Raw genomic sequence first — 12,688 nt, 5'->3', positions numbered from 1 at the left:
TTGTATATGGTTGAGATGACAGTAAAGTTCGCTTTGACTTTGACTTTGAAAAGAGAAGGATGAACAGAAAAAAAAGTGAAAACTGAATTTGTGAAGTAACAGTACTAACCACTATGCTAAAGACTTTATATTTGAAGTAGCTGTGTAAGCCCGTGCTGTAAAAAGCCCAGGGTCCTAGAAACTATTGAAATTATCAGAAAAAAAAATGAAATGTAGAGATGTCAGGTAATTGAAAGGAACTACTCTGGGCATCTCTCCCCTAGGAGGATTCGTTTTGCTGACGTGCTTGCATTGCTTGTGTATTAGTGGCGGGAGGAAAAGTAAAAGGGATACTGTTTTGCCAACATTAGCGGCTAAGCGACTTTGTCTTTCTTCTGAGGTTTCGTTTTGCTGACGTGCTCACCCCGCTTTTGTGATTAGCGGATAAGCGAGTTTTCCGTTTCCTCTGAGGAGGAGCTCTTACCCCGACTCCACGTCTCACTTCTGGGTCGGACAGACAGACAGACACGCTTCCACACATAGACGTTTATATATAAGATATTTTAATAAATTAATATATACTAATTATTGATATACAGAACGTATCAGCCAGAGTTTGTAATTGGCCATTCTTGTGCTTCTTTATACTTGGCTGATTGTATTGCCAGTTTTGTAGGGTCATTATCACCACATGTACAGAGCACAATGAAATTCATACGCTAAGACTGAAATGCTGCAAGCCTACTTCATACATGAGCACCTACTGTTTGAATTTGGTGGGGTTAAGTGATTGAGTGGAGCTGTGTGGGACAGGCTAGACCCTCATAAGAAATTAGCAGCATTTGTTTTTAAAACCACTTATTACACTGCTGTGCTCTTTTTAAACAGAATATTTAAGTTGGCAGTTAATGAACTGGTGTAAAACTAGCATGAACGCAGTTGTGAACTGTGTGTGTATACACTAAATAAAATGAAGCATTAATATTTATTACAGCATGATTTCTAGCTGTGAGGCTAGAATTTTTATTAAGTGCAAAATTGTATTTTAAACATGGATTACTGCTGCATTTTAATAATAAGTTTCACATTTCCAGCTTTCCAAATTCTAATTATATCAAGCCTGGGACTGAATTGTTGTGCTGCATGTGTGAATGGTTAATGTTTAATATTGGAAGATACAGTTGTGCTTGTGCACGGTCTGCTTGTTTTACTCCTTGCCATATCACAAATGGCAGCCTTGCAGATGAGCTATGGAATGGATTTCACCCGGATGCCTAGTGATTAAGAAAGTAGATGCCCTTTTGACAGTTTGTTACTTTAATCATAGCATAAAAATAATTACTGATCTACATCTCTGCAGACAGTAAGACACTTTGAAATCTGAAAGTGAATTCCAAACAGGGCAATTTTCTGATCTCTGAAATCTAGATCGGATATAAAAACCACAGTCACCGCACCCCTTGGTTTTATCCAGTGCCGTCCTAATGAAATGTTCAACTGCATATCTGTATGTTCTTGTAATGCTTGAGACACTATATTGCTACTCTGAACTTTGGATTTCAAATATGTCAGCAGGTGTTGGATTTTTCAGTTGAGAAGACATATTTGTCTGTCGTGCAACAGCTGTGTGATTTGTATCGCTATTTAACCATGAAATGTAACATTTAATTGTAATTAGATCTCATTTTTGATCCTTACTTTCACTCTAGTTAAAAACACTCTTAATATTATACAAAGATTTTAAGTTTTACGCCTATTTTTTTCCCCAATTTCATTATCTCAGTTATAGTTATGTCTTGTAAAGCCTTTCCTTCTGCTTGAGTGAGGTTTATGGTAACATGTATTCAATAAAATTGAGTAGTTTTTTTTTTTAATTTTGTCTGTTTTAATATCTTATTATAATTTAAGAATTTCTTTCTGCCCTCAGACTTGATGTATGTCTTGTCATTTTATTTTCTAAGACATGATGCTTAAACTGACTGTTTTGACAACTCCCAGTATGAGAGATTAATACTGAAATGTAAATGTACTTTTCTCCGTTTTTCTTCGTCTTCTCAGGAATACTATGTACCATGCACCTTAAACAATAAGCCTTTGATTATTCTGGATTTCATGCTAAGGTTAAAATTCAATCCTGTCCTTTGCTTCACAAACTCCAGAGAAGCTTCTCACAGGTAAGAAGTGCCAAATAAAAGTAAATATGTGGTACAGATTTTGAAGATAGTGACACAGTACTAATGATTTCCAACTTTAAAAATGGCCTTTATCCATTAGAAATACTTATTTCTAAATATTGTACAGTTAAGCGGTACAATCAACGAGTTACTCTGATTTAATTCAGTCAGGTTTTATTACAAACATATCAGAAAACAATTATGTTGTTCTTCAAACCTGCCCAAGGTTGCACTCGGGCAATAGCCTATCTTGGCTGTATCATGGCCAGCACTAGCCCAGGATGGAATGCTAGTTCCTTGCAGAATTAACATCCTGACACTTTAATACCAGGCCAGTCGAGTTAGAACTGATCCTGCCCCGCACATCCTGGGGATGTAGGACAACACACTATGGGAGTTTGTGCAAACTCCATGCAGATAATGCGTATGATTTAAACCCAGGTCTCCAGAGCAGTGACATGGTACTATTAATGTTTATGTCTTTCATAATTTAATTAATCTTCTCATTACCTGTGCAACTTGCAGCCAAGAGGGAAACAGCCTTTCTTATAACAAGGTACACTCCACATGCCACACCATTGTCTCTCACAGGGCCATCATAATGTCACCAATTAAATTGACAGCCATTTGTTTGGAGTACAGGGTACTGTAGTACCTGGAGAAAACCATGAACTCTAAGCAGGCAGTGGTTGGACTTGCATAACACTGTAAACCCACAGTTTAATTAATTTTCTTTTTAATTGTATTTTTATGTCTGTCACGGTACACTAGTTGGCCATAAGTACATTTTCTGTATTCTTCTCAAAACCTTTGTAACTTGTTTCTACTTGCACAGATTGTATTTGCTGGTACGTGAATTTGGAGGTGTCAAAGTGGCAGAGTTCTCATCAAGATTAAGCCCTGGTGAGAGGAAAAAAACACTCAAAATGTTTGAAAAAGGAAAAATACAGCTGTAAGTATGTGCATAATATTTTTCGAATCGGAAATTTGTGTGTTTTCCAATTTGATGAGGTTCAGTGATGGATTCTTCCAAAAAAAATCAATAAAAGCTTAAACCAGGGCGGCAAGGTGGCGCAGTGGGTAGCGCTGCTGCCTTGCAGTAAGGAGAGTTGGGTTCGCTTCCCGGGTCCTCCCTTCATAAAGTGTCTGCGTCGGTTTCCTCCCACAGCCCAAAGACATGCAGGTTAGGTACATTGGCGATTCTAAATTGTCCCTAGTGTGTGCTTGGTGTGTGGGTATGTGTGTGTGCCCTGCGGTGGGCTGGCACCCTGCCCGGGGTTTGTTTCCTGCCTTGCGCCTTTACTTTACTTTGGCATTAACTTTTAGGATTGGTTCCAGCAGACCCCCGTGACCCTGTAACAAGGATATAGCGGGTTGGGTAATGGATGAATGAAGCTTAAACCCCATCCATTTCATGGGACTAGACATATTTACATTCCCGTGTTTACTCATAGTGTTACACTTTATAACCACCAATTAAATAATTAAAACCTTGAATGTTTGAAATAAAAGTGGATTGACTAGTGAAAAGCCATTCAAAAATAACTGTAGGAGGAAACACTGCAAAAACCAGACTTGGGTTCACTCCATGCACGCATCCAATCTCCCTGTCGCTGAATCAGTTTAGAATTTTCTATCAACCTGACACACTTGAACATGGTAGGAATGTACAGACTCTGCACAGGCAATGACTAGGCATGAGATTCGAAACCAAGATGCTGAATCTTCAATGCACCCCTGTGCTTCCCTGTGCATGGAACAGAGAAACCCATTTAATCAGACCGTGTAGAATCTACTGAGGAAGTTAGGTAATGAACCGAGTGTTAGGTGAGTGAAGAAGACGTTAAGAGTCTGTTTCAGGGCTCAGGAGTCGTTTGTCATCCTTGTTAATAAATTCTGTTTGTGAAGTGGATGTGATTTAAATTTCCTCTCTCCCTAATTGATTGTTCTTGTTTTAGTTAGGCATTTGGGGTCTGCAGTCATTCTGTAATCACTAGTATTTATTTCCCACTGCTGAGAACATTGAGTCATGTATCTAATCCAGCAGTTGACAATGAGTAGAAATTAGAGAGGGTTGTTAGAAAATGTCAGTATTGCTCTAACTAACAGGCGGAGTGGTGGCTCTGAGGCTAGGGATCTGCACTGGCAGTCAGAAGGTTGCCTGTTCGAATCCTGTAAATGCCAATAGGGACTCTGCTCCGTTGGGCCCTTAGCCTGCAATTGCTGAGCGCTTTGAGTAATGAGAAAAGCGCAATATAAATGCAAAGAATTATTATTAACTGAAGCAGATGAACATGTGTTGGGCTTCTTTAGCTACATAGACTATTATGAACAAATATATGCAGTACAGTGAAGCCTTGGATTGCGAGTAATTTGGTTTGCGAGTGTTTTGCAAGACGAGCTAAAATTTTTAATAAAGTTTAACTTGATAAACGAGTGAGGTCTTGTAATACAAGTAGTACGTATACGCTTTGTCCGCTGAGCGGCACATGGGGATTTTGGGTAATCGTCTCCCATGCTCATTCATAGTTGGCGTGCCTCACTCATATAGTCAACATCCGTATGAGCGTATGCTGTTTACTATAGCATGGTGACCACGTGTGTGTGTGTGTGTGTGTGTGTGTTGTAATGTGTGAGTCCCTGTCTTGCACCCCAAAACACGAGGCTGAGTCTCAGTACTTTAGCAACACCAGCTTTATTCAGATTGAAACAGGAACAGCACGGTTATTTATTGTAGCTGGATCTGCCACTCTCTCCTATACACAGACACAGCAGTCAGGCAGGGTTATGGCCAGGTTAGTGGCTAAGTAATACTGTGCCCTGCATGTTTAATGTTCCTTGCATCACCCATCGATGGCAGGCACTTATAGCCTGACTGCGATCTTTTTGGATTTGCTTTTGTGGCGAACTGCTACAACGCTGAGAGCCTGCAGTTGCTTTGGGATGCACTTCCACATGTTGTCCCGTTGGGGGGGAATCCCAAAAGAGTTTAGAAACCTTACAGTGCGTAAAGCATTTTTTTTTATTTTGTGACCAAGTGTAGCGACTCTTCAGGCAAAAGCAACTGTCAGTGGAGAGGCTCCTTGTTAATGTCGCGCAAAAAGAAAAAGATTCCAGTGAGCCAACAGATAGCAGGGATTCCGTTCGTTAGAGTGAAGATTTTGTATTAATCTTTTTTTATATAAATATTTGTGGGTTGTAGAACGAATCATCTGAGTTTCCATTATCTCTTATGGGGAAATTTGCTTTGATATACGAGTGCTTTGGATTACAAGCACATTTCTGGAACAAATTATGCTCGCAAACCGAGGTTCCACTATACACTTAATTATGTCTACTTAGCATCAGGAAGAATAATAACCGTAGTTTTTTTAGTTATTGTCAGAAGTCAAATTAGCTTTCATTATTTTTTTGCAATTAAGATAGCATTGGCTTTATCTTTATAATTATACAGAGCTCTCCTCCATTTTAACATTTAAACTACATAAACTGAATGGATTCTGAGATGATAATCTGTGTGCAAATCAAAATTCTATTTTAACTTTCTACTTGAGGAGAGGAATCTAGTAGATGATTGATTTATGATATGATCAAGAATTGCTTCTGAGCATTGAAGTGAAAATACCTTAAAGTTTGGTTCTTCTCTCATCTTGTCTTTTTTCCTTTCTTGTTTTAATTCATATCTTTTAAACAGGTTAATCAGCACTGATGCTATGGCTAGAGGAATTGATATCCAAGGAGTAAAATGTGTTATTAACTATGATGCCCCACAGTTCATCAGAACCTATGTTCACAGGTATGAGTTCTGCTTGTATGTAAGTAAAAGTGGACAGTTGTCGTGGATAGCCTGGATTTTTTCCTTATCTTTCACTGGAATATGCTGTAAAATTCCATTTTTATTTGTATCAAAGTCAAAACTCATTGTCCGGTTACAATGAATGGTCATTTTTATTGTATGTATTAGCAGCTTGAGCTAAATCTCACATCACTTGTACTTTGTTGTGCTCAGACTGCTGGCAGGAGATGGACAACACAAGCCTTCATCTGCAGAACTTTGTCACTTTCTGCAAATCCTTCTTTCTTTGTCCAACTTCCCTATATATTTTTTTCTAATTTAGTTATTCCTTTAAATTGGTACTAACAGTTAGGAATTTCTGAATATCTTTGTGTGTGTCTGTATTTACCCTCTCCTGCTTTTATAAATCCGGCATCACCCTCCTATTAATACAGGCATTTCCTACATAGTAATTCATGCTTTTTGAGTGCTAACAACTGAAATGAGTTGCGCACATATCTCTGTGGCATTGCCACGTGATTGGCCATGACTGAACAGAACAGTACAGTTAATCTTCCTAAAAAGTGCTCCTAGTGCACGTCTTCTATTCCTGTCTTTACTTTTGCCCATAGTTGTTGCCCAGAAATGCCTATGCTGCAAAAAGGCTTAAGCATTTTTTAGTGGTGCAGAAACTCATACCAGCCAAGCAGCCAACCTTATCAGACAGTTTCCTCATTCCATCTGTATCAAACCCATCTGAAAGCCTTATCCATTTTCAAACCTAAACTAGAGTAGTGTTTTTACTAGGAATTGTCAACTGGCTCATGTTTCAGATCTCCTGTTGGTATCTTAAAAGCCAACAAGGACAACTAACTGATGGAGAGTTCATCCAAGCTGTAGGAAATGTCTGAACAGGTAAGTTTAGCTGCCTGGCATGTATGTTTTATGACTTTTTTTGGCAATTGTTCAAAGCAATGCATACTGTACTATAATAAATGTAGTTCAAGTTCAAAGTTTATTGTCATGTGCACAATAAGGAAACACATTTTCCTTGTCACAGGTGGCTGGGGGGGGTGACCCGGCCAGGACGCCCTGGAGGTCCAGAGGAGGGCTTACGCCTCCCCCAGACCACGTGGGGGCAACCGCCCTGGCAGCTGTGGGGACCACAGGTACAGAGCTTTGAAGCTCAACCCTGTAGGTGCCCGTGGTCACTGCCAGGAGGCGCCCCAATGCCTTGGGTGCCCTGGACCTCAGCACTTCCGCCACACCCGGAAGTGCTGGGGGGGAAGAGGATTGGGGACACCCGGAGTGTTTCTGGGTGCGCAGCCGGCACTTCCGCCACACTGAGGAGTGCCGGTGGAAGATTGTTGGGAGGCACCTGGAGCACATCTGGGTGATGATAAAAGGGGCCGCCTCCCTTCATTCAGGGACTTGAGTCGGGTGGAAGAAGGACAAGGTCTAGGAGGAGGCAAGGAGGCGGCTTGAAGAAGTGAGGCATTTGATGGTGGTCCTTTACTTTTGGCAACTTTGGGCTTGTGTGCACTTGATTGTAAATATGGACTCTAAATAAACGTGTGTGGGGTGATTTGAACGTGTCTGCCTGTCTGTGTCCGGGTCATGTTCCACACCCTGTACAATGAAATTCTTTCTTTGCTGTCCCCACCAAATGCGAAAACCAACGTAAAATGATAAACCTAAATAATAAGTAGTAGATAGATAGTAAGTAACAGAGGCAGCATAAAAACAGAATAAAAGTATAAAGTGTAATTGTGCAGGTAGGTGTGTGATGGACAAGTCAAATACAGTTGTGTGAGGTAGTTGAAGTAGTGACTGTATTGTATTTTTTGTGATAAATGTAGCACATTAGTGGTAACAAAAGATAACATTTTCTGACCCACTTCATACTATTAATTTGCATTTTTACATCCTTCTTTTTTTTGTTTGTGTTCCTTCCTTCTGTTATTTTCTGTTGATTAGCTCTACAAAGGTTACAAGCTATACATTCCCAGACTTACCACTGTTTCTAGGGTACAGTCATATGAAAAAGTTTGGAAACCCCTCTTAGTTTTTTAGATTTTTGTTTCTCATTGACTGAGCTTTCAAAGTAGCAACTTCCTTTTAATATATGACATGCCTTATGGAAACAGTAGGATTTCAGCAGTGACATTAAGTTTATTGGATTAACAGAAAATATGCAATATGCATCATAACAAAATTAGACAGGTGTGCAAATTTGGGCACCCCAACAGAGATATGACATCAATACTTAGTTGAGCCTCCTTTTGTAAATCTAACAGCCTCTAGACGCTGTCCTCCTATAGCCCTTGATGAGTGTCTGGATTCTGGATGGAGGTATTGTTCACCATTCTTCATACAAAATCTCTCCAGTTCAGCTCAATTTGATGGACAGCCTGCTTCAAATCATCCCATAGATTTTTGATGATATTCAAGTCAGGGGACTGTGACGGCCATTCCAGAACATTGTACTTCTCCATCTGCATGAATGCCTTTGTAGATTTCGAACTGTGTTTTGGGTCATTGTCTTGTTGGAATATCCAACCCCTGCGTAACTTCAACTTTGTGACTGATACTTGAACATTATCCTGAAGAATTTGTTGATATTGGGTTGAATTCATCCGACCCTCGACTTTAACAAGGGCCCCAGTCCCTGAACTAGCCACACAGCCCCACAGCATGATGGAACCTCCACCAAATTTGACAGTAGGTAGCAGGTGTTTTTCTTGGAATGTGGTGTTCTTCTTCCGCCATGCAAAGCGCTTTTTGTTTTGACCAAATAACTCAATTTTTGTCTTATCAGTCCAAAGCACTTTGTTCCAAAATGAATCCGGCTTGTCTAAATGAGCATTGGCATACGACAAGCGACTCTGTTTATGGCGGGAGTGCAGAAAGGGCTTCTTTCTCATCACCCTGCTATACAAATATTCTTTGTGCAAATTGCGCTGAATTGTAGAACGATGTACAGAAACACCATCGGTAGCAAGATGTTCTTGCAGGTCTTTGGAGGTGATCTGTGGGTTGTCTGTAACCATTCTCACAATCCTGCTCATATGACACTCCTGTATTTTTCTTGGCCTGCCAGACCTGCTGTGTTTAACAGCAACTGTGCCTGTGGCCTTCCATTTCCTGATTCCATTCCTTACAGTTGAAATTGACAGTTTAGACCTCTGAGATGGCTTTTTGTAGCCTTCCCCTAAACCGGGAGACTCCACAATCTTTGTTTTCAGATCTTTGGAGAGTTGCTTTGAGGATCCCATGCTGTCACTCTTCAGAGGAGAGTCAAAGGGAAGGAAGCACAACTTGTAATCGACCACCTTAATACCTTTATATCTCATGATTGGACACACCTGTCTATGAAGTTCAAGGCTTAATGAGCTCATCCAACCAATCAGCATTGAGCAGTGACAGGCATTCAAATCAGCACAATGACAAGGGGACCCACATTTGTGCACAGCCAGTTTTTCGCATTTGATTTAATTTCATAAAACTAAGTACTGCGTCACTATAAATCTTTATTTGGAAAACACCCCAGGACTCAGATGTTCCTAGGAAGTGAAAGACATACCACTGTTATCTTTATTGTTGAAAGGAGAGTCGATTATTATGCAGGCTGAGAGGGGTTTCCATACTTTTTCATATGACTGTATTTTATTTAAAGGTAAAATGCTATCTAATGAGTCTCAAGTGTCATGTTTCTGAGTTGTTCGTGCCACCATACTGGCATTAGGAGGTCATTTAAAGTTCAGACAGGGATTTTCTCGTGTGAAAGTAACCAAACTGAAGTGATGCTGAATGGCAAACAGGAATGCTGATGGGTGTCTTTTGTCTTATTTTTAGAGTTGGAAGAACAGCACGTGCAGGCAAAGCTGGCCTTGCCTTTACTCTTCTGCTCAGAGTACAGGTGAGTAAAAGGGAAAAAAAAACAGTGGGGTGCAGCTGGTAATTGGCATTCAAGTTCAGTTCGGTTGTTATTTTAAATAATCATGTACTGCCATGATTTTACAAAAGAAAGCTGCTGAAATATAATTTTGATGATTTACATTTACAGTCCAAAGACATGCAGGTTAGGTGGATTGACAATCCTAAAATTGTCCCTAGTGTGTGCTTGGTGTGTGTGTGCCCTGTGGTGGGCTAGCGCCCTACCCGGGGTTTGTTTCCTGCCTTGCAGCCTGTGCTGGCTGGGATTGGCTCCAGCAGACCCCTGTGACCCTGTGTTAGGATATAGCAGGTTGGATAATGACTGACTGACATTTACATCTCTGAAATTTTCTTTCTTACTGTATTATCCTTTCCATATACTTTTTTTTTTTTTTTTCAGGAACACAATTTTATTAAAATGTTACAAGATGCTGGAAGCCCTGGTATAGAGAAGCAGTTTGTTGATGCACAAAACTTGAAGCCACTCATCCCTCAATACCAAGTGGCTTTGGCTGAGCTGCAAAGTATTATTAAGGTATGTGGTTATGCAACACTGGCAGAGGAAATGCTTCTTTTTGTGTCTGCTAAAAGTGAACATCGACAAATGAACATTTATTTTTAAGACAGGATGTAAGCTTAAGTCAAAACTGCAGTTAGCCGTTTTGTGACTCGCCTGCTTATTTCATTAACAGGAAGAAAAGGCTCAGAAGCGAGTGTGACTTGGTGAAGCTGAGCAGGATATGTAAGAAGATCAGATGCAAAAGATTTGTACTCCTCGATTCATCAAAACGCACTGGTGCTGCTGTACTCATTTTTAAGCTTTTTGACCTCTTTGTATATATGACTGATAAAAAAAAAAAATAAAGAGCACCTTATTTGTTTATCCATTTTTACTTTGGCATTAACTTTGTCATTTAATGGGTGGTATGTATAAATGTGGTTGGAGGTACCTGTAAGAAGTTCCTCTAAAATTATGTAAGTTAAGATGTAATAGGAATGTAGTGTATAGTATTGCAACTTTATTTGAACCTGATATATTATTCGTACGATTAAGTCATTTACTGTGAATGGAATTATAAACGGGCAGCACGGTGGTGCAGTGGGAAGTACTGCTGTCTTGCAGTAAGGAGACTTGGGTTCGCTTCCCGGGTCCTCCCTGTGTGGAGTTTGCATGTTCTCCCCATATCTGCGAGGGTTGCCTCCCACAGTCCAAAGACGTGCAGGTTAGGTGCATTGGCGATCCTAAATTGTCCCCAGTGCATGCTTGGTGTGTGTGTGTGTCCTGCGGTGGGCTATACAAAAATAAATTGTATTGTAATCCTTGGAACCTTTAATCCAAATTGAAATTCACAATTGAAATGAGATATAATTTGAGGAGTTGCCTCCCACAGTCCAAAGACGTGCAGGTAAGGTGCATTGGCGATCCTAAATTGTCCCTAGTGGTGTGTCTGTCCTGCGGTGGGCTGGCACCCTGCCCGGGATTTGTTCCTGCCTTGCGCCCTGTGCTGGCTGGGATTGGCTCCAGCAGACCCCCGTGACCCTGTGTTCGGATTCAGTGTGTTGGAAAATGGATGGATGGAATTATAAACTCAAGAATCGCTTACAAATGTTTAGAATTTTATTAAGTTTCCCAGTATGATACCCAATATTCATTTAAAATTTTTAGAATGGTGCTTTAGTTTACAGTTCTTGAGCCAAATCTATTAGGCTACGGCCCTTAAGTTGATATCATTTAGAATGTGAGGTGTGTAAATGCCCTCGTCCATTGTGTTTAATTCTTTAACACAGTCTGTGAAAAATAATCTCTATAATGTTTATATTTCTCTTTCATGTCATGCACCTGGACTGCTTTAATCTTATTCTTAAGATGGTGCTGTTTCATTAATCATGTTTCTTTTGTGCTATTAATTCTCCACTACAGACCAGCACAAAAGGGAGACAACAAAATAATGGTTCCAGTGATGGGTGCTGTAAATGTTTTAAAAAGGTGTTAAATATTTTATTAGTTTTTGTAATACAGTATTCAACTAGCAACTCACCTGAGTAAGGCTTTTTTTTCCATTTGTCAGCTAAAAATGGTTTCTTTTCTATTTGGCATTGCCAAGCCGGAGTAGGTTATGCCCGTTTCTCCTCTTTGCTCCCAGTTGTTGGTTAAGGTGGCTTTATAATTTATGTCCTTGGTGCACTCAAGCAGGTAACTGTACTTTTTCATAATGATTGTAATTAATAATATTGCACGTTTTTTCAGTCTTCGTGTGTACTGTGTATCAGGGTTTGTGTAGGAGAAAAGATAAATGCATAAAAAGAATTGTGGGTAACAGCAGGTGACTATTTTTTAATAGCCACTGGTGTTGGAATGTTGAAATAAAGATAAAAAGGAAACTTCACAGAATCCGAAATCACCAGTGTGCCTTCTCCATGGCGGAGCATCAAATGAGCCAGAATTCTTTTGAAGAGGGAAATTGAAGTTGTGAAACCTGGAAGAGGCAGGGAAAATGGTTTGTGTCTTTGGCAAGGCCGGTGGTGAAATAATAACAAAAAAATTCAGACGTGAGCATCAGTAGGCTTTGTGCCCTAGGAAACAGGTTACCCGAACTACTCTATAACATTTCAGTAATTATTTACAGCTCTGATGCTAATCTTTCCAATCATAAAATAGGTCTTTATAATAGCAATTGACAAGAAGAATTCATAATTAATATTGCAGAGTTATGCTGTTTGAGGGTTCCTCTAGGGCACAGGTGTCGAACTCCAGGCCTGGAGGGCCACAGTGGCTGCAGGTTTTCATTCTAACCCTTTTCCTAATCAGTGACCAGCAAAAACA

At 40.0% G+C, this 12,688-nt stretch overlaps 1 protein-coding gene across 1 annotated transcript in view; it reads left to right on the top strand.

Annotated features, from left to right (window-relative positions):
- Positions 1-10,757, top strand: part of ddx51 (DEAD (Asp-Glu-Ala-Asp) box polypeptide 51) — a 33,579-nt gene extending 22,822 nt beyond the window's left edge. The window contains exons 11-16 of the mRNA XM_028824040.2: positions 2,038-2,153; positions 2,989-3,105; positions 5,848-5,949; positions 9,784-9,847; positions 10,265-10,399; positions 10,557-10,757. Coding sequence (XP_028679873.2) covers positions 2,038-2,153; positions 2,989-3,105; positions 5,848-5,949; positions 9,784-9,847; positions 10,265-10,399; positions 10,557-10,583 — 561 coding nt within the window. The 3' untranslated portion in view covers positions 10,584-10,757. The remainder of the gene's footprint in view (positions 1-2,037; positions 2,154-2,988; positions 3,106-5,847; positions 5,950-9,783; positions 9,848-10,264; positions 10,400-10,556) is intronic.
- The last annotated feature ends 1,931 nt before the right edge of the window (positions 10,758-12,688 follow it).

This window comes from Erpetoichthys calabaricus, chromosome 18 (assembly GCF_900747795.2).
Source record: "Erpetoichthys calabaricus chromosome 18, fErpCal1.3, whole genome shotgun sequence".
NCBI lineage: Eukaryota > Metazoa > Chordata > Cladistia > Polypteriformes > Polypteridae > Erpetoichthys > Erpetoichthys calabaricus.
The sequence above is the reverse complement of the archived record's forward strand: the minus strand, read 5'-3'. Positions and strand labels throughout refer to the sequence as shown.